Raw genomic sequence first — 23,078 nt, forward strand, 5'->3', positions numbered from 1 at the left:
CCAGTAATGCTGTAATCGAAGAGATTGCCAAGCGTCTAGAATCTGATAAATCTTTCCTGTTGATTGATGTATATGACAGGAAAGTCACCAAAAGAAAAGTACTTAGGTATATGAATAATTGTTTTTCTTTCTTTTTTTTTTTTTTTTTTTTTTTTTGCGGTACGCGGACCTCTCACTGCCGTGGCCTCTCCCATCGCGGAGCACAGGCTCTGGACGCACAGGCTCAGCGGCCATGGCTTACGGGCCCCGCCACTCCGCGGCATGCGGGATCTTCCCAGACCGGGGCACGAACCCGTGTCCCCTGCATCGGCAGGTGGACCCCCAACCACTGCGCCACCAGGGAAGCCCTTTCTATTCTTAGGAATCTGTTGTTGGTCTTACCCTCAGAGAGGGGAAAGCAGTAGATGTGGTTGGGTGTCAACGGTCTAGGAGTAGAAAAATTATTACTTTTTATTTTGTGCTTTTCTGTGCTGTTTAAGTTTTGTTACCTGTGGGTATACTACTTTAAAAAAAATGTTAATAGGAGTTTCTGTATAATTGGATTATGGGGCACTTTAAAAAAATTGTTTCATTAAATATTACATAGTACATAAACTGTGTTAACAAACTTTATCCCAAGAGTTACCAAGTAGGTTGACATTGACATTCAGAGTGAATTTTCCACAGATCCACGTAGAAACAATATTTTTTTTAAACTTTTCTTTTTAAAAAATTCTTATTTTTTGGCTGCGTTGGGTCTTCATTGCTGCACGTGGGCTTTCTCTAGTGGCTGCACACGGGGGCTACTCTTCGTCATGGTGTGCGGGCTTCTCACTGCGGTGGCTTCTCTTGCTGTGGAGCACGGGCTCTAGGCGCCCAGGCTTCAGTAGTTGCAGCACGTGGGCTCAGTAGTTGTGGCATGTGGGCCCTAGAGTGCGTGGGCTTCAGTAGTTGTGGCACACGGGCTTAGTTCCTCTGCAGCATGCGGGATTTTTCCGGACCAGGGATCGAACCCGTGTCCCCTGCATTGGCAGGCAGATTCTTAACCATTGTGCCAGCAGGGAAGTCCCAAAACAATATTTTTATAACATGGTTGGAACAGCAGTGGCACTATAAAACCATTATTCTCTTGCTTCTATGGGAAAGTGAATATTAAATTGTAGGTAGGGATGTGGGAAACTTCACTTTCTGCAGTCTTAGAAAAATCCCTATACTCATGTATATACATATATGTATACATTTGCTTCTGGGATAGGAAATAGCTTTCCTGAGTGAAAGAGGTACTGTGGCAGGGAGTGGCAAGAGTGAGATTCAAATTAGAATTCTTTTATCAATTGCTCTAGACAGATTGTGCTGTGAGAGGGATTTTGAAGACCTTCATCTACTAAAAGTAGGGAGAAGCCAGCAGTTTGGCTGTATAACTAGTTTATTTGTAAGTCACACATTTGAATTAGGGAACTCCTCACAGTGATCAATTGGTGCTTACTCTCACTCTAAAGTCATTTTAGTCCTTTAACCACCTGTTTGGATGATATGCTTGCTATTCAATGAAATTGCAGTTTTCTAAGTTCCCAGAGCAATTATGGTGTGTAATTTGTGCAGTGTTTTATACTACCCTTGGAAGAGATGGAGAGTGCATTTGTCTGAACAAGTAATATACTCCTTTACTGGAAAATTATAAAAGCGCTAAAGGAATTTTTTTTCACGGCGGCATTGTTAGGAAGGGATCAATTTTTCTTAAAAAGGGCCAGGTTATTCTGGATATAATGAAAATATTAAGATAGTATGTTTGTGGCCTGTGAGTGAAAGAAAGAACACCAAGTGTTGGACTGGGACTGTAAATCATCATCTTTGGCAGGAGCAAAGTTTGCTCTTCCTCCTGTTGTGTCTGGACTGTTACCAGAGCCTGTGGTGAATTTTGCAATCTAGTTCTCAAAGTCCCAGTGAACGCTGAAACATTTACATGGACTCTGGGGTACAACTTGTCTGATCTCACTTGTTGGTTGTTTTGTTTGTTTGATTTATATTTTATTTTATGGATGAGATTTTTTTATATTTAGAGGAATAATTTAAAATGTTTAATGTGATGGGAAGGAAAAGGATTTTTAGAATTTTAAATAATCTTTATTTTGTAGTTCTTACTTTTAAAAACAAATCAACACCTATATGAAATTATGTATGAAGTACCTTTGAGAGCCAGAAAATAGCCACTCCACCCCAAAGTTTCTGGGCATTCAGAAAAGCTTGGTATACATTCCATTTACTGCATTTTAGTGATTCTAAGACATTTTTTTCACATTTAAAAACACTTCTAAAATAGGGATACATCTTGTAATCATTATTGGCCTGGATTGAAATCAGATTACTTCAGAAAGGACTTGCATTTGCCTCTAGCAGTCATTTGCACTACTACCTGAGACCATTTTAAATTAAATTCTCTGTTTGAGATTTATATTTTTTTTGTTTTGTTTTTTATTTTTACCCCACTGGTAGTGTGAATTCAGACTGTAAAGCTGTGTAAGAATTGTCTTTTGGATAAAATTCCCTCTACCTGGTGCCCAGTACTTGAAAGGTAGAGGCATTTAAGTTTTCTTGCTGTCTCTTTCTGCTTTGTGGATTTCGTTTCCATTTATTCTACACAGCATTTGTGGCCCTTCTGTTGTTCCAGCTTTACATGAGAGGTCTCCTATTTTTCTCTTCCTGTGGTACGTGAAAGAATAGTGCATCTTACAATAGGTGGTGACTTACATTTGATAAAAGACCCATCAGATGCTTGCTTAGGCCCTTACTATACTTCTTCAGAGCTTATTTACTCGCACTGTAGGCACAGTTCTAATAAACTCAGTGTCATTGTTACACATTTCTTTGCTCATTCCTCATCAGTGATCTTCAAACTTTTTTGCATAAGAATTAATTGGGGAGTGAAAATTATATATTTCTGTGCCTTATGCTCAGAGATTATGTTTCCGTGGACCTGGGTGATGCCCAGGAATCTTCACTTTTATTAAATATCCTTAAGGTATTCATACCTAAGTGATTGAAGAACCATACTTAGAGAAAAACTGCATACTCTATATCTAAGTGAATATTCATGACTTCAGCTGCCATCTGTATATACTGATGATTTCCAAATCCTTATCTTTAGTCTAAACCATTCTTCTTGGATGCCAGACTCATCTATACAACTGACATGTCTCTATTAAAGGCAGAATACACTCTGATAATGGGGTACATGGGCTCAAGTCCCAGCTTAGCCACTTATATAACTCTGTGACCTTTGGCAAAGTTACTTAATTTCTCAGTTGCCTCATGTAAAATGAAATTAATATAAATACCTCATAGGGTTGCCTAGACGATTCTGTGTATCAGTACATGTAAATTTCTTTGACAGTGCCTGGCACTAAGCTCAATATAAGTGGTAGCTGTTTTTATGTTGTTATTGTCCCACAAGTATGTCAAGCATATCTAAAATGAACCTTTTTTTAATCACCTCGACACCCCTCAAAATCTGTTTTCTGCTTTGACTAGAGCTATATTTAATTTCGCCCTATTGTTAATTTTCCTCATCCCAGTCATACATTCTATGAATTCAGTATCCTAATTATCTCTAATTTGTCCCCTTCTTTCCATCCCCACTTCTGTTGCTTTGGTTTGGATCTTTATTGCCTCACATAGCATTCTGGAATAGTCTTCTGTCTGGACTTCTAGCCTCTGCTTGTTTTTCTCCATTCTAACTCACAGAAATCTTTATCAAAGGCAATGTGATACTGCTACTCCTCTGCTGGGTGGCTCTTATTGCCTGCCGGATAAAATCCAAACCTGTGCCTGGCTTACAAGCCTCCTCAGATCTGGTTTCTGCCTCCTCTTCTGCAACACTCAGGCACGTTTGCAATCTTCCAGCTTTGTACATTTCTTGTAGTAGCTTGCCCAAAACACCACATCCTCTCTAGCTCTCATAACTTTGCATAAATCAGCAATATAGCATGGTGGTTAAAAGTGTGAGCTTTAGAGCCAAACTGCCTGAGTCAAAAGTGTGAGGTTTAGAGCCAAACTTTGAGCCAAGTTCTGACTTTGCCACTTTAGTTGTGTTGGGCAAAACACAGTTTTTCTGTGCCACAGTTTACTCATCTTTAAAACTGGAATAATTGTGCATTATAGAGTTGTTATGTGGATTTTAGTAAATTAATTCACATAATAAACATTCAATAAATGTGAGGTATCCCTATTTTTATTATTACCATGCTATTTCTTTTGCTTGTACACTTGATCCTCTTCTCTACCCATTCTCTCACTTTCTTTTGCCTATCAAATCCTACTCATTCATCCTTTGTTTTTCAGTTTAAGAACTAGCTCCTCCAGGAAGCCATCTCTGAAACCCCCAGACTTGTTTAGATGCCCGTCCTCTGGGTTCCCATAGCACCCTTTATAGTAATTAAGCTATGAACATTTTAAGGGCTGCCAAGGACTATGTTTTTCATCTTTGAGTGGCTAATGAATGAAGTGTGATTGTTTTATTGTTTCTTACTTATTTTAGGTTGGGAAAGCAATTAGAAAGGGGAGGGATATTCTACTAGAGTCAAGTAGACAGTTCATAAGCAGGCAGAAAGGGAAGAGATAGCAAGAGGTGAAAAGACAGAAAACAAAATCTGTAACAGTCTGGAACTTTCCAGTGAAAGGGCAAACAATCCAACAAATATCAGTGTGGTTCTCTAAGTATCATTGTGCATAATTAAAATGCTACTGTGATATCCTTAAGGTTAAATTGTGTTGAGTATACTCTGCCTAAAACGAAGAAAAGTAGGTTAAGCATTTTAGAAATATTTCTTTTAAAACTAGTTGAAATAAATTTTGGCAATTAAATAGGTAAGCTTTAGTTATTTAGCATTGTCCAACAGCTCATTCCCCCTTGGGCTGCCTGACTAATCAGTACTCCCGTAATTAATTCTGATTATTGTGTGTGCTCTATCTGTGGGAGAAAAAAAAAAGTAAAGGCCAAGGAGGATTTGTAGCAACTAATCTGAGTATTGTTAACTTTAAAATTCATTATTTGTTGACTCAATTTCTAAATTCTTTCTACATGTAATAAGTTTGCCATCAACCATTCTAAAGGGTGTCGACCCAAAACAGACTGCCAGATATTTCTCCAGCAAAAATGGGTTTATTTGGGATCAGCAGAAAATTACAATTTGGAGTCTGCAACTGTGGTGAGCCCTGTGCAAACCCCTGCAGGGCAAGGGAAGGCGAACTCTTTTATAGAGGGGAAAAGGAAGTTGGGAGAGCTATAGTAAACAAAGAGTCTATGGCTTTTCATTAGCTGAATCCTTGCCAGGAAAGAAGAGTATTTCTTCTACCTGCTGGACTCAGCTATGTCGCAGGGCATTAGAGCTCCCCCTTCTGATCTCTCTATTTAATTGAGGTTTCTGTTTATTAATTTTTTACAAGAGAAATGGTTAGAAACAGAGTATACACTGTATGCAAAAGTATATACCAAGGTATAATATGTGATTTTTTAAAACTTAGGATAGTATTTATAGAATTGTTGGGTTTAACTATGACAAACATTAGTGTAAGAAGGTAGGGAAAAGTTGTTGACCTATCAAATTAGTTTCAGGGGATTCATTTTACAAGTATTTTTTGGATTAGGCCCTGAGGATACAATGCCCCTTTGCAGAGCAAAGCAATTTAGATTGCAGAAGCTTACAGAAGAAATAAACATAATTGTTCTCCCTGAGTTTATGTTGATATAAGAGACATAAGACCCTTAAAAATGAAAAAATATAAGTGCTTCTACAAATACCAATATAAGCCATTGACACTCTACATCTTCTCCATTTTCTACCTCTGTAGAAATCTAATTAAAAGGAAACTATTTTAGTAAATTTTTGTTTCTTATTATAATACTGATATGTATTTATTGTAGAGAATGTATAAGGTAGAAATAAGAAATAAGGTAGAAATAAGAAAATAAAAATCTATTGTCCATCTAGTAACATTTAATATATTTACAATTATTATTTATTGTATATAATATAATAAATATTATTTATTATTTAATACATATTTAGTCTTTTATCTATGCTTATCTTTGTCCTTTTTAAAAATTGAGCTATAGTTATATAATTGTATATCCTTTATTCACTTTATATTGAATCAGGAACACTTTCTCTGAACTGAATATTCAAGATAAAGTACAGGTAAAGATGATGGAGAGTCTAATCATTTAAATAATCTCAGACATTTTTAAGTTTTAAACTTATTTACATTCAAGTTCAGTAAGGAAAAATTTAACTTTCTGATTATTAGATAAAATGTTCGTAAGTCTAGTTATCTTAAACCCACAAATTGATATGTTTGCTGGAAATCAGGTAGCTCTTACAGCATAGCGTTGAGAATTAACTGTACATGTAACAATTAGATGCTGTATTATAATTTATAAAATATTTGTAAAAGGTTGTACAAAGATTGTACTCTTAAAAAACAAGGTATTTTACTCATGTAATCATATTTCTTCTATTCAGACTCATTTAGGATAATGAGATTGAAGAATGGTCAATAAAATTTTAATAATTATGAAATAAGCGAACCAATTTTATTGGGTATACTGCTAGCTAACTCACCCCCTGTGTTTTTTTCTCCCTTTTCATTGTCTCTTGTTTGTCTTTTTTCAACAGTGAGATTGCAAACTATTTGACTGCAGAAGCTATGCCCTGTATGTTTATTTCTACAGGGCATAGCATATTAGATGTAGATACTAAACAATTACTTGTTGTTTTTACTTTGACTTTGTCTGTGGGCACCTCAAATTCAACTATATCTAAAACAGAGTTCGTTTTCCATCAGACTTGTATCTCCTTTTATATTATTTCTTATTTCTGTTAATGCCACCATATCTTTACTTGCCCAAGTGAAATTTTGGAGTGTGGTTTTGATTCTTTCCTCTCCCCCATTTCACACATCTAGTTGGTTCCTAAGTCCTTTTGATTGTATCTTCTAAGAATCTTTCATGTTGATCTCATTTACTATAGTCTTTGTTCAGGCCTTATATTTTTTCCTCATCTTAATTACTTCAGTAACCTCTTAAATTGTCTCTCTGCCTGTGATTTCTTCTCCCTCCAATCTACCTCAGGGCCATCTGAATAAACTTCTCAGAATACAAACCTGATCATGTTATTCCCCTTTATATCCTTTATCAGCTCCCTATTGCCTGATCCTATAAAATATGAACTACTTGTGTGATATACCAAATCCTTTGTGGTTTGGCCCTCATATACCTTTTTAGCCATCTCTTATTGCCAACATTTACTCACTATGCTCCAGCCAAATTCACTAGGATCTGTCATGTCCCTCAATGATTATACTTCTATCTCCTAATTATGTATTTCCAAATTTTGTGTTCCTGTTAAGCCTTTTATTGTTTGCTTGTTTTGATCTCTGTCTTTCATATCTTTCCTCAATGTCTGGTAAGCCTTTGTTAAACAACTTATATTTAAGAGTGGAGCACTAAAAAACTGATTAGAAATTCCAAATCCATCCAATCCATTCATTTTATTGTCTTTAGTATCTTTGTTAACTTGGGCTAGTCATGTTCCCTTGATAAGGATCTTCCCGTCTCCACTTGGATATGTAGACTGCCAGTATTCTGTGTACTGAATCTTCCTCCTTTCAGTCTGGTTCCCCACCCTCACCTGTGCTGAGTGTCTCCCAATCCAGAGATACTCTAAAAGTCCCTCATCATTAAAAACAACAACAACAACAACTACTGGTCTTCTTCCTAGATGAGGGGATAAAGCAGTCTTTTGGTTGTATGGAGAAGCAAAGGAGATTTGGGCATATAATTTACTTCTAAATTAAACTTTCATCCTATTCTCTAGGTTTCAGCCCTATCTTAACAACTTACAAATTTACTACAGAGGTGTAGCTAATTCATGAGCCATTTTGGAGGTTCTATAGGGTAAACTTAAAAGTCACTTTTATTACTTGAGTTAGGAATCTGCCTTTTTGCATTAGCTAAGTCTGTTATTACTTGTACATCTGTTTTCCATTTTCCAAAGTTATGTTGTTGTCATCTTTTCTGATTTCTTTGTCCTTTCAGGTTTATATCTTTTTTTAAAAGTTTTAATGTTATTTTAGTGGGTTTTGAAGAGGAAGCAAAAGTCAGTGTATATGTTCGCTCTCCCATATTTACCTAAACTACTCTTTCAAAACTGTTCAGGGGCTTCCCTGGTGGCGCAGTGGTTGAGAGTCCGCCTGCCGAGGCAGGGGACGCAGGTTCGTGCCCCGGTCCAGGAGGATCCCGCATGCTGCGGAGTGGCTGGGCCCGTGAGAAATGGCCACTGAGCCTGCGCGTCCGGAGCCTGTGAGCCGCAACGGGAGAGGCCACAACAGTGAGAGGTGGCCCGCGTACCGCAAAAAAAAAAAAAAAAACTGTTCATAATTCCAAATTATTTCTGGCTTTACTTATCTCCCTGTCAATCAGAGTTAGATAATCCCTCTTCTGTGCTCCCATAACACTCTGTGTATGCTTTTGGTATGGAACTTATCCCATTGAATCATATCTTGTTTTTAACTTGTCCCCCCTGCCACACATTGTTGTACAACCAATCTCCAGAACTTTTTCATCTGGCGAAACTGAAATTCTACAACTCCCCATTTACCCCTCCCCTCAGCTACCATTCTGCTTTCTGTTTCTGTGAGTTTGACAACTCTAGGTACCTCATATAAGTAGAATCATACAGTATTTGTCTTTCTGTGACTGGTTTATTTCACTTAGCATAGTGTCTTCAATGTTCATCCATGTTTTAGCGTGTGTCAGAATTTCTTTCTCTTTTTAAGGCCAAATAGTATTACATTGTATGTATATACATTTTGTTTACCTGTTCATTCATTGATGGACGTTTGGGTTGTTTCCACCTTTTGGCTGTTGTAAATAATGCCATTATGAATATGGGTGTACAAATACCTATTTGAAACCATGCTTTCAATTTTCTTTTGGATATATATACCTAGATGTGTCATCATTTTTTATGACGTTGACATTTTTTAAGAAAACAGTCCCCCCTTTATAAAAAATAGAATGTTTTCCATTTGCGGCTTTTGTGATGTACTGAGATTCAGGTTACGCATTCCTGGCCAGAATGCTGCATAAGTGATTGCAAATATTATCTTCTGCTTTTCTTTTGTCTTTCAAATTTGTTCATAATTTCTATATGTTGTAGTATGAATTTTTTTTTTTTTTTTGTGGCATGCGGGCCTCTCACTGCTGTGGCCTCTCCCGTTGCGGAGCACAGGCTCCGGACGCGCAGGCTCAGTGGCCTTGGCTCACAGGCCCAGCCACTCCGCGGCATGTGGGATTTTCCCAGACCGGGGCACGAACCCGTGTCCTTTGCATCGGCAGGCGGACTCTCAACCACTGCGCCACCAGGGAAGCCCTGTAGTATGAATTTTCATGTAGTCTTTGTATCTTTTCCTTTATTTTCCTCCTGCCTTTAAACACAAAATATCTTGCCCCCTTCTAAGATTATTTTAACTATTCACTGTTTTTTTTTTAATAATTTTTAAAGTTAAAAAAAATTTTAACTCTGTAATGTATTTGAAGTTTTGTACTGATGTGTGCTATCATGGAAAGGTTTAACTGGATTTTTTCCCTAGTTTTTCTAACATCATTCATTGAGTGAACAACAAATGAATCATTTGTTGAATCCCATGGAAGTATTTATGTGAAGTTCTTAGATTTACTAATTTCTATTGACCAGTCAGTTTTTATATCACTATATATATCTTAACACTTTAGTTATTATATGTTGTAAATAATAGGTTATAATATCTATTAGAGCATCTGTAAGGCAAATTCCTTAACCTCAAATTATTCTACTCAATTGTAAGAGTACTTTTTTTTTTTTTTTTTTTGCGGTATGCGGGCCTCGCGCTGTTGTGGCCTCTCCCGTTGCGGAGCACAGGCTCTGGACGCGCAGGCTCAACGGCCATGGCTCACGGGCCCAGCCGCTCCACGGCATGTGGGATCTTCCCGGACCGGGGCACGAACCCATGTCCCCTGCATCGGCAGGCGGGCTCTCAACCACTGCGCCACCAGGGAAGCCCAAGAGTACTTTTAAAAGTAATATCCATTAAGAATAAAATAAAGTTAGTCCAACCTTTACTGTATTTGCTCTTTAGATAAGTTAATCTAGATGCATACACAAAGAAAACCAGATAAAAGAAACAGAGCTGTTGATCTTTCTCCAGTCTCTCCAAGGAAAAAATCTAAACTTGAAAGAATTACCAGTACGGGAAACAGAGAGTCCTCCATTTCAAGAACCCATTGTAGTATCTCTGACTGCCTCCTAAATGCTGTCTCCCTAATAGTCCTATGAGATTACACAAAGGTGATGCCACCAGCAGGAATAAACATTGGTTGTTTAAAGGGACCGTTTTGGAACAATTACTTCCCTCAAGAACAAGTGAAAATGCTTTGCAGTTAAGTATTTGTGTCTAGCACATTCTTTAGGGCGGATAGTTTCTTTATGCAGTGGCACCTTAGTTGCAGCCAATAAAGGTGTCTTAATTTTATACACTATAGAGGCAATGGATAATTTCCCTGATTGTTTACAAGCTGTCAGGAATGGTTCCAGGCATAACTTGATTTTTCCTAAGCTCTACCAGGCTATTGATACAATCGAGGCCCACATTTTACAGCCTTTTGCCCCTACTTGTGGGACAGAATACTCCAACAAGAATTTCTGAGGTCTTTTCAATAACCTACAGCTAGACCTCATACCAAACATTCACATTCCTTGGAGGGTGGGGCTTAGGCAGCTCTCTGTATTTTCAGAAAATTTCCTCTAGAAATTTCTCTCATACATGCCATGAATATGTCCCTTCCAGCTGCTCTCTCACTCTCTTGCTGTCTCTCTCTGGCTGAACAGTACTACCAATGCAACAGAACTCTTAAAGTGCCAAAACTGTGTTAGTGATCTCTGGCAACTTCCCCCTTCATTGGAATATAACATCTTATACAAAGCAAGGCAACTAGTGCCTCAGTCTTTTATAGAGATCTTGGTGAAATATTTCTCACTTTCTCTTCCAGCCTTCTCTCTTCCCTACAGCCATGTATGCGTAGATGGGACTAGGTCAGAGATGAATTAGAATGACCACCACCATACCCTACTCAGAATCACTCCTCCTCTCCTCCACCAATTAAGGCTTTGATTTTGGATCAGGGTTTTTGTACATCTGTCATATTCCTTCAGAGTTTTTCTCCTAGGATGCCTCAGTTCTTTATGTAAATAAGCTTTGAGTAGTTTTTAAGCACTTGTTTATAATACAGGGCTAGATTGTAAGGGTTAAGCTGGAACCCCTATTACAGTGAGAACCCCATGGCTTGTTTTCTCTCATTTCTTTACTGTTTCCTTTCTTTTCTTCATATACCAGTAGGTTATTACTCTGCTTATGCCCACTTTCAGATGTGTTTACACATTTAATTTAAATAAACTTTGGTCTAATTTTTAACTTATTGGTATCTTCTGAGTAGTCATTTCATATACACTAAAACCCTTGAATTTTTTTTAATTGGTACAAAAATTGACTTTGTAAAATAATATTATATTTGGGACACAGGAAGCAGACAGTCCTCCCAAGGACTTCAGTGTATAGTGACTAATGGCAAAATTTCATTCTTTTCATTATTGGAGAGACTCAGCAGGAGCTGAAAACTGAATCAGATATCTTGAGTAACTCCAAAGTTCTTTGGATAGTTTCAACCACATACCTCTCTCTGAAGATGTACAATCATGTTCAGAACATCTGTACTTTGGGGCCCTGCCTTTACTTTATTGTGAGCCAGCTGTAACTAAATTTGCTCTCTTATTTTTTTGTTTGTTTGTTTGTTTGTTTGCGGTACGCGGGCCTCTCACCGCCGGGGCCCCTCCCGTTGCAGAGCACAGGCTCCGGACGCGCAGGCTCAGCGGTCATGGCTCATGGGCCCAGCCGCTCCGCAGCATGTGGGATCTTCCCGGACCGGGGCACGAACCCGTGTCCCCTGCATCAGCAGGCAGACTCTCAACCACTGCGCCACCAGGGAAGCCCGCTCTCTTATTTTTTGAGGGAACAGCAACTTAGATAGATGCAGTCTCCCATGGGGAGCAGACAGTGTCTAAGCAGCAAGAACCCAGAGGGACAGAGACATGGTTAGTAAATGGTAGCTGGTGCTAATAACAATAGCAAAAATGATCACCTCCTAAGATCAAAGAGCATCAAGTATTCTAGCAAAGCTTCCTAGGCCCTATAAGCTAATTTAGACTGATAAGAATGTCCTGGAAGACAACACATCATGACAGTGGCTAAAGTAGAAAATCCTGTTGAGTGAAGTATGTTCCCTGCCATCCCAGGAAATACAGTCATGGAAGTATCTTCCTTTGCCTTGTGAATTGGGAAGGTAGTGAAATCACTGAAATTTTACAATTCTCAAAAATTAAAGTAGCCTAATTATAATTCTACAAAGGAATTCTAAATTTACATTTTAAAGCAAGCTTCGTTCTAAAAATTGTGCTGGTAAATTGTTTTGTGTATAAACAATTTCTGTTTCTTTCAGTGTGGTTATGAGTTAATTTATTTAACATTGACTATAATCTATTAAGTAGAATACATTTCTAAAATATTTGAATTACAGAAAGGAAAATAAAATGATTTGGGAACATTTAAAAATTATCTGCTAAGATGGTTAAAAGGGCTCTCCAACAAACATACAAAAAACCCCGAGAATGACAAGGTAAAGTTATTTTAGATTTTCAGATTTGGAACCCTTCTAAACTACATGATTAGAATGCTAGTGCATTAAGAGGAGTTGTGTCTTATTCAAGGGTTAGACTCAGAAATTGATATATCCAAAATTACCCTTGAAAATCCCTTAGGAAGCCAGTACGTTAGAGTCTTAGAGAATCATGTTATGTGGGTGGCTTATGTTTCAAAGCTGTGTTGTCTTTTAGAATATATACTTTTCTCTCTGAACCCTAGAGTCAAACTCTTTTAGAGGGGTGCTCACATGATGAACTTATGAGCAACTGAGAAACCAGCAAATTCACACCACACATGTAATGCTCACTCCAGAGCATATACTCATTGAAAGTCAGGCAGAATTGTCTATACTGTTTATAGAGTAAATAGTCATTTTTCTTTCTTTTACTGCTGAATTTATTATAGTTGAATTTGTGATAATTAACTTCGTAAAGACACAATTCCACAGTATATGATTATGTATTTATTTTAAAGTTTCATCTGAATTTTTGTCTAATGTTTTTGTCATTCACATAGGAAAGAATGATGCTATACTGTGCCATTCCTTTATTGGCACAGTCCAGAAGTACAGATAATGGATTCTGAACTAATGCACAGTATAGTAGGAAGCTATCTTAAACCTCCAGAAAGAGTGTTTGTTCCATCCATCACCCAGAGTGATGAATCATCTCAGACTCACTATTCTGTGAACGTAGAAGTTACCTCTCCTAAAATGCTTCATAGTCCAAATAGCCAAGGTAATGCTAATAAAAAATCTTATTTAACATTAGGGGAATGGTACGAAGTATGTTATACAAAACTTTTCATTTTTATGTAGAAAATAAGATGATTGTGTATTTAACTAATCTTAGTAAAACTGCTAATTTTGACTCTGTTTCTTAAAGTTTCTATAAACTTAAGTTACTTAATATTTTTTTATTTTGGCTTCTTCAGCTATAAGATGAAAATTAATATAACCAATTAGGCATATATTGCAGGCTTATCATTAAAACGTCATTAGAAAATAGGAAAATACTCTTTGAAGAATAAAAGGTCAGATTTGGAGAATCCTTCTAATAAACAAGATGATTAGAATACTAATGAATTAAGTACAATTGTCTTATTCAGGGATTAAATTCAGAAATTTCATATATCTGAAATTACCCTTGAAAATTCTTCATGAATCCAGTACATTGGAGTAACTGCAAAATACAAGTATTATAACTTTTAAAATACAAGCTTAGGAGGATCTTAAAATTGAATTAGGAAAACATTTATGACTTCAGGCATACCTATACTATTACAGATTACTTTCTAAGATGATGATAGTCACGTTGTTTTTTAATCTTTTATAATAATGGTTGCCATTATAAATAGACTGGCTTTGTGGAGTAAAGCAACTGAAGAAATAGTAATCCAAATCAAAAAGTAATCTCAAGCAAACATCTTTCTAATTGGATATAAACTATATGAAAGTTAACCTATAACATTTATTTATATTCCATTCGTCTCTAGTTTTTTGTAATTTAAAGTTGTAACTAAGAAGAAAATGTAAGATAATATTTGAAAATTTTATAGCTCTGAGCTTATCTGAATCATGAAGATATTAATATAGCTGAAAAGAAATCACAGTAGCACATGTGTAACACTTGTAATCTTTTAAGCCTGACATCAGTTAAACCACTAGGTTGTAATTTTTTCTTAATGGAAGAAACTATGTTCTATCTCATATGTCCTAATTATTAACATTATATCTTGGACAAAGAAACAATAAATGTTTGTGGTTTGACTGAAACTGAATACATGAAGAACTGAGAAAAACTTTTAACTTTAAACCTAAGTATCCTTGTTAATTAGTGGGCACTATATTTTAATTTTCTTTATCCATGCTCAGACTCTTATGCCTCCCATCCTTCCTCCCTTTCTCTCCCTCTCTCTCCATATACATATATACACACACACACATATATACATATACATATATATATATCTTTTTGCCTTAATTTGAATATATTTATTTTATTAAATTTAGTGATTATTAGCTTTCTCATATCTCAAATTTAGGAAAGTACTAAATACAATCATAAATATATTGTTTTTATAAGATATGTTAGAATTTGTCCCTCTTTAAAGTTTTGTCATTTTTCTTTTGTATGAGGAATATAAATTACTTATTTTTTTTTGGCTCACTAACAAAAACATACTGCTCACTTTTATATGCTACTATGATTGTAAGTGTTCAAAAATTCTCACTTAAAATATCAAGCAAATTTTTTTTCAACAGCTCTTATTTTAGCCTTAAAAACTCTTCAGGAAAAGATTCATCGTTTAGACTTAGAGAGAACACAAGCTGAAGATAACCTGAAAATTCTTTCCAGAGAAGCAGCACAGTATAAAAAGACCTTGGAGGATGAAACAAAGGAGAGAAATCTGACACACGAGGAACTGATAAAGCAGAAAAAAGGTAAGAACGTTCAATAGTTCTCAGAAACAAGTGGTTACCAAAGTTTACAATTTGAAAATAATAAGCCCAGTCTAAGAAGATTTACTCAAATATCTTTGTTCTTATATGCATTCCAACGTTGAGGGCTTGTTCTCAGACATTTTGGTATTTGCACTAAATGGATATAATTTTGAACGTACCTCTATTATTTCTGTTATCCCAGTTCATAAATTTTTGAGATTAAAAGAAAAATTAGACAAATTGTGTTTAGGAATTATATTTTCAAAATACCAACAAAATCCAATATGTTATTAGCCCATAATATAATTGGAATACTTCATATTTTCACTAGTTTTTTTTTAAATTAGAAAATATAAAGCAATACTAGTAATTAAACAACATAAAACAATAAAAATAAATTTAAAAAATTATATTTAACTTAAAAGATTAATTGGAAGAAATGGACAGGTAGGTGGAGGTTTCTGTGGAAATTATGATAAGGACTTCTGGACATCTGTTTTAGAGATTTAGAACATAAGTTCTTTATATAATTTCACTTTAAAATTGTGGCTTTTTTTTCCTTGTAACACTACATCACCCTTATAAACAAGGTTCAAATTTGTGTTTCAACTTATAAATAGAATGAAGAAATGGGAAGGAAAAATAAATCGCAAGGTAATTGGACAAAAGTAGAAGAAAGATCTGAGGAAAGTAACGAATTAAAGAATTAGAACGAGGTTGCTTATTATAAACAGAATTAACTGTGCAGTTAGTAGTCGAGAACAGAGGAAAATGGGAATGGTAGAATGCATATACCTGAGTTTCCTGAAAGAGAAGAAATGTATTGTTAGGAAAGAGACTTTAGGTCCTCTATTTTCCAGATGGTGTTATTTCCCAGGAAGAGCCAGGTTTTTTGTTATCCCACAGGTCACTGACATCCTTCCTTTTCAGAAGTATGCCCTCTGGGTGTTTATGAGGAGACAACGTTAAATTGGTTATATATAATTAATGAGATACACACGAAATGTATGTTCATAACTTTGGGAGAGTCAATACTTAGAACTAAAGAAGTCTTGAACTTTTAGCAGTTGATTGAATTCATAGAATGCATTTCTTGTTATAACTCTCTGATCTATGTGATAACTAACTGACTCATTATTACTTTTTCATAGATATAAGTATGCAGTTAAGCTCAGCCCAGTCTCACTGTACCCTTCTAGAGAAACAACTAGAATATACAAAGAGAATGGTTCTCAACGTAGAGCGAGAGAAGAATATGATCCTAGAACAACAGGTGACCATATTTTCTATAGTAATATAATATGTTTTTAAAGAATATTTAATGTCATGGGAAGATTGTCATTTTAAAAATCTTAAATAGGATATAAAGCTCTATATAAGAAATTTCCAGTTACGGTGATACATACTAGGGCATCTGGACCAACCTTTTTGTAGAGGAAAACACAAAAAACTGGACAGAAAATTAAAAAGAAAGGGAGGGAGGGAGGGAGGAAGAAAGGAAGAAAAGAAAGTACACAAAGGCATTGTAGAGTTAACAAGGTGATGAAAAATCACCAATTCAAAAATCTGCGTGCAGACTTAAATCCAAAGAAGTTGACCTCTAGAGTGGTTAGTTTCAGGTCCCTTCCTTCTTAGGGCATTTCTGATTCCAGAAGAGTCGGTTGAGAGGCTAAATAATGCTTTTGAAAGCCATGTTTTTGGGGCTAAGGAAACTAGAGTCCAGGGCCTGCCAAGAGTAGGAACTCTGGTATATCTTCTGTGCTCTGAATGCTTTGTAATGGTGAACAAGAAGAAAAACAACCCAGATTACAGCTCTGCTCTAGGTTATCAGAGTAATCCAGAAAATCTTAGTCCCCGAAATTGGATTAAAGTGATCCTGGATGGCTAATGTTCCCAGGGACCTCAAATTATTTTTATAAACGTCTCTTCTACATAGTGAGAAACTTTCAGTCAACGATAACCAGGCAGAAGGAGATAAAGCACTATGAAAAGAAATAGCATACATAACAGACTATATAAACACTCTCATAAGTTATCTCCAGCTAGGTACTGGCTCTAGAAGAGAGAGACTTTAAAATAATTATGCTTGCTAAAATCAAGGAGACAGAAGATAGGAACAAAATTTTCAGTAGAGCATTAGAAACCATAAAATGGCAGAGCAGATTTGAGAAAGAACCAAATAAAAATTGTAGAACTAAGAAATACAATAAGTGAAATTTAGAACTTAATGGTGGATCTAATAGCAGATTAGAAGAGATAATTAGTGAACTAGAAGCTGAAACTGTCCAGATCAATGAAGAGACAAAACAATAGTAAATTTAGAAAAGAGAGTAAGAGGCAGAAGTTAGAGTGAGGTCAAATTTATGTGTGACTAGAGTTCCAAAAGGAAAAGAGAAAGAATAGGACAGAAACAATATTTGAAGAGATAATGGCTGGGAATTTTAAAAAATTGATTTAAAAAAAATCAGACCACGGATTCAAGAAGATAAAACCAAAGTAGGAAAAATAAAAAGAAATAAAAGAAATAATAAGACAAGAATAAAATCCTAAAAGCTGCTGGGGAGGAAAAAAAGGGTACATTCAAAAGGACAACAATTAAAGTAACAGTGGACTTCTCAACTGAAAATACTGAATCTGGAAGAAAATGGATATAATTAAGGCAGTAAAAGAAAATAACTACCAATCTAAGGTCCAATGCCTGGGGGAAATATCCTTCAGAAATAAAGGTGAAGTGAAGACATTTTAAGACTGACAAAATCTGAGATAGTTTGTTACTAGGAGATACATTCTAAGGAAACACCAAAGGACATTATTCAGACAGAAGGAAAGGTGTCTTAGATGGAAGGTCAGAGATGCAGGAAGGAATGAAGAACAACGGAGATGGTAAATATATGGGTAAATCAAAATGAATATTGTATAAAACAGCAATAATAATGTTTTATTTATGTTTAAATATATATAAAGGATTAAAATTAATGAGAACAGAAGCTCATAAATTAGGAACTGGTAAATATAGTTTAAGTGTTCTAAGATCTTTGCTTTATGTTGGAAATGGGTAAAGTACCAGTCAATACTGGATTTTAATGAGCAAGAATTTAATAGGTTTTTCAAGGAACTGGAAAAGTGATTCTAAAATTTGTATGAAAAGGAAAGGTCCAAGAGTAGCCAAGCTATTCTGAAGAAGAATAAGGTGAGGTCTTACTGTATTACATATTGATGCTATCAAAATTAACATGATATTTGTATGGACAGACACCAGAATAAAGGAATAGGATATAGTCAGACACACTTATGTGGAAACTCAATATAAAACAAGGATGCCACGACAGAACATTGGAGAAAAGTCAGACTTCAGTAAACAGTTTTGGGAAAATTGGTTATCTGTGTGAGGAAAAAAAAACAGAAAGAAATTGATCCCTACCTCACACCATACACAAAAATCAATTCCAGATGGATTAAAGACTTAAATGTAAACTTCGGAATTTTTAGGAGCAAATACAGAACAATATCCTTATGACCTTGGAGTTAAGGGAGATTTTTTAGGCAAGATACAAAAAGTAACAAAGCAGTAGAAAAATGGGCAAAGTTATGAAGAGGCATTTTGAAGGATAAAAGGAATCACAAATAGTCATACATTTATACAAAACTTGATCAATCTCATTAGTAACCAGGGAAATGCCAATTAAAAGCACAAGATATCTATCTATTCACCTATTCACATTTTATCTTATAAAATAATGTAGAAATTCCTATCGTAGCTAAATATTGTAGATCAGTGACTTTTAACCATTTTTTAAATGTTTTTATTGAAGTATAATTTACATCTAGTGAAATGCACAGGTCTTAAATGTACAGTTCAGTGATTATTGATAAATTAATATGCTCATATAATCCATAGTCCTACCAAATAACAGAACATTTTTTTAATAAATTTATTTATTTATTTATTTATTGCTGCATTGAGTCTTCATTGCTGTGTGCGGGCATTCTCTAGTTGTGGCGAGCGGGGGCCACTTTTCATTGCAGTGTGCGGGCTTCTCATTGTGGTGGCCTCTCCCGTTAACGGAGCATGGGCTCCAGGCACGCAGGCTTCAGTAGTTGTGGCATGTGGGCTTAGTTGTGGTTCACGGGCTCTAGAGTGCAGGCTCAGTAGTTGTGGTGCATGGGCCTAGTGGCTCTGTGGCATATGGGATCTTCCTGGACCAGGGCTTGAATCTGTGTCCCCTGCATTGGCAGGCAGATTCCCAACCACTGTACCACCAGGGAAGTCCAACAGAACATTTTTATCACCCCAGAAATTTTCTTATATCTCTGCCAAGTTATTCCCTGTTCTCTACCCACCTCCCAGCAACACAACTACTATTCTGATTTATTTTACTTCAGATTAAGTTTGCCTGTCCTAGAACTTCATATAAATTGGATCATAGAAAATGTACTTTTTTGTGTCTGGTTCTTTGGTTTAACATAAAGTTTTTTATATTAATCCATGTTGCTGTATGTATCAGTAGTTCATTCCTTTTATTGCTGTATAGAATTTCATTATATAGATATGCCACAAGTTGGTTATCCATTTTTCTGTTGATGGACATTTGGCTTGTTTGGAGATATTATGAATAAAGTTTGGAGATATTATGAATAAAGCTGCTATGGACAGTTTGGAGATATTATGAATAAAGCTGCTATGGACATTCTTGTACAAATTATTTTGTGACCACATGTTTTAATTTCTCTTGGATAAATATCTAGTAGTAGAATTGCTGAACCACAGGGTAGGTGTATGTTTATAAGAAACTGTGAAACTGTTTTCCAAAATATTTTCTTCTAAAAGCTTTTTGTTTTCATTTTTTTCCTGTGATCCATCTGGAATTAATTTTTGTATGGTGAGAGGAAATATTCAAGGTTAAATTTTTTCCATGCGGATGCCCAGTTGTTCCAGCACCATTTGTTAAAAGATTTCTTTTCTCCCGTTGAATTCATTGGGCACCTTTGTCAACAATCAATTGACAAAGATAGATAAAGTCTGTTTCTGGGACTCTGTATTATCTTTTGGTCTATTCTTACACTAATACCATGTAACTTTATAATAAGTCTTGAAATCACGTAGTGTGAATCTTCCAGCTTTGTTCTTTTTGTGGTTATTATAGATCCTTTGCACTTCTATATAAATTTTATAACCAGTGTAACATTTTCTAAAAAATAAGTCTGCTGAGATTTTGATTGGGATCTTGTTAAATCTATAGATCATTTGGGAAAAAATTGATAACTCAAAAATATTGAATCTTCCGATCCATGAACATAGTATATTTCTCTATTATTTCAGTCTTCTTTACTTTCTTTTCATAGTGGTTTGTAGTTTTTATGAGAGGTCTTGCACATCTTTTGTTAAATTTATCTCTAAGAACTTTGTATTCTTAATGTTACTATGAGCAATATTGGACTTTTTTTCATTTTTCTATTACTAGCATATAAAAATATAATTGATTTTTATGTGACTTTGTTTCCTGCAGCCTTGCTAAATTTATTCTAGTAGTTTTCATATTTTCAAAGGATTTTCTTTATACACAATCATGTCATCTGTGAATAAAGACAGCTTTATTTCTCCTTTTCCAATTTTTTTGGCTTTTATTTCTTTTTCACACTTTATTGCTCTGGCTATTACAGCTAGTATAGTGTTAATTAGGAGTAGTAAGGACTGACATCTTTGTTTTGTTTCTGATCTTTGGGAGAAAGATGCCAGTCTTTCACTAGGATATTACCTCTAGGTTTTTCATAGTTGTCCCTTATCAAGGTGTGGAAATTACTTTCTATTCTTAGTTTGCTAAAAGCTTTTATTGTGAATGGGTATCAGATTTTGTGAATTGCTTTTTCTACATCTAGTGAAAGGGTCATATGATTTTTCTCACTCATTCTGTTAACACGGTAAGTTACACTGTTTGATTTTCAAATGTTAACCAACATTGCATTCCTGGTATAGACCCCAATCAATCTTAAAACAGTATTCTTTTTTTACATTGCTTGATTCAGTTTGCTAATATTTTGCTTAACTATTTTTGTGACTTTGTCCGTGAGGGATCTTGGTTTGTAATTTTCTTATAATGTCTGGTTTTGGTGTTATGGTTTTGTTGGCCTCATAAAATTAGTTGGGAAGATTCCTTCTTCTATTTTCTGGAAGACCTTGTATAAGAGTAGTATTATTTCCTCCATGAATGTTTGATAGAATTCAAATTTGATAGATGCTATCTGGGACTGGAGTTTTCTTTAAATGTAAAGTATTTTTGAATAATGAATTCAATTTATTTATAACAGAGATTGGGCTACTCAGATTTTTGTTTCTTCTTGTGTCTTCAGAGAAGTCCCTCTTTCATTCCTGATATTACTAAGTTGTATTTTTGCTCTTTTTAAAATTACCACTCTACCTATCATTTTATCAACTTTATTGATTTTTTTCAAAAAAAAATTTTTTTTAAGTTTTATGTTCTATTTCATTGATTTCCACTTCATTTTTATTATTTCCTTCCTTCTATTTATGTAGGGTTTAATTTGCTATTTTTTCCCTACCTTTGTATGTTAGAAACTTAGATTATTGATTTTAAAACTTTTATTATTTCTTTTTAAATGTTATATCTTGTGATTAAAACTATCAAGTTCCCTGTAAACATTGCTTTACTTGCATCCCACAGATTTTGATATTTTATATTTTCATTATCTTTCAGCTAAAAATATTTTTTAAGTTCTCTAGTGGTTTCTTCTTATATTCTATTGACTTCTCTTCTTGTACTTTTTCCCTTCTCCTTCTCCTTTTTAGCACCTGCTCTACAGGTTAAAATATGTGTTCTTAACTTACCATAGTCTGCCATGAATTAGTATTAAAACATTTCACATGTAATATTAGGTCCTTACCACAGTATGCTTCCACTTATCTCCCTTTGTGCTACAGTTTTCATACATTTTATTTCTACATATGTTATATAACTCACAATACATTGTTTTTGTTTCTGCTTTAAGTGATCAGTTTTCCTTTAAAGAAAATAAAGAAACAAGGAGATATTTATCCACATTTTTACCATTCCCAGTGCTTTCTATTTCTTTAGGTAGAATCAGTTTTTCATCCAGTGTCATTTCCTTTAGTCTGAAGTACTTCTTTTAAAAGTATGCTGGAAATTCTCTTAGCATGTATTTGTCTGGAAAAGGCTTTATTTCACCATCATTGGTGAAGGATAGTTTCACTGGATATAAAATTGTAGTTGATGCTTTTTTTCTTTTAGCACATTAAAGCTGTTCTCTCAATTGTCCTCTGGATTTCATAGTTTCTAATGAGAATTGTTATCTTCATTCCTCTGGGCATAATGTGTTATTTCTTTTTCCTTTTCCACCATTTGATAATGTGCCCAAATGGGGTTTTCTTTGTATTTATTCTGCTTGGGTTATTTTTTGTTTTTTGTTTTTGTTTGTTTTAGATTCTTGAATATGTCAGTTAATATTTTTCATCAAAATTGGAACATTTTTAGCCATTATCCTTCAAATAATTATCCTTGTCTGACTTCTCTCTCCTCTCGTTCTGTAACTCCAATTGAATGTTAGACCACAGGTCACCAAGACTCTGTTTATTGGTTGTTTCAGTTTTTCATTTTTTAATAGACTATTTTTTTAGAGCAGTTTTAAGTTAATGAAAGATTGTTCTCTGTATGTTTTATTCCTTTGATAGTTACTTTTCTATGTTATAGTTAGAGAGCGGGTAAATCAGTGACTGGTTTGGTCACCTTGTGAATAACACCTTTATTTATTTAATACACGTTTCTCTGATGATGTTTTCCATAGTAGAAATACTATATAAAGATACATAGAAGATTTTGTTCCATTGATCTAA

General features: G+C 35.0%; 1 protein-coding gene across 6 annotated transcripts in view; it reads left to right on the forward strand.

The window, feature by feature from the left end:
- The window catches only part of CEP57L1 (centrosomal protein 57 like 1), a 78,311-nt gene that overhangs the window by 20,804 nt on the left and 34,429 nt on the right, over positions 1-23,078 (forward strand). For all 6 annotated transcript variants that reach the window (XR_014017177.1, XR_014017178.1, XR_014017179.1 and 3 more), the window contains exons 2-4: positions 13,285-13,505; positions 15,032-15,211; positions 16,363-16,484. Coding sequence is in view for 1 of the 6 variants with exons in the window: in XM_081250663.1 (XP_081106789.1) it covers positions 13,343-13,505; positions 15,032-15,211; positions 16,363-16,484 (465 nt within the window). In the remaining 5 variants the exon portion in view is untranslated. The remainder of the gene's footprint in view (positions 1-13,284; positions 13,506-15,031; positions 15,212-16,362; positions 16,485-23,078) is intronic.

This window comes from Mesoplodon bidens, assembly GCF_964165515.1.
Source record: "Mesoplodon bidens genome assembly, chromosome: 12".
NCBI classification, from domain to species: domain Eukaryota; kingdom Metazoa; phylum Chordata; class Mammalia; order Artiodactyla; family Ziphiidae; genus Mesoplodon; species Mesoplodon bidens.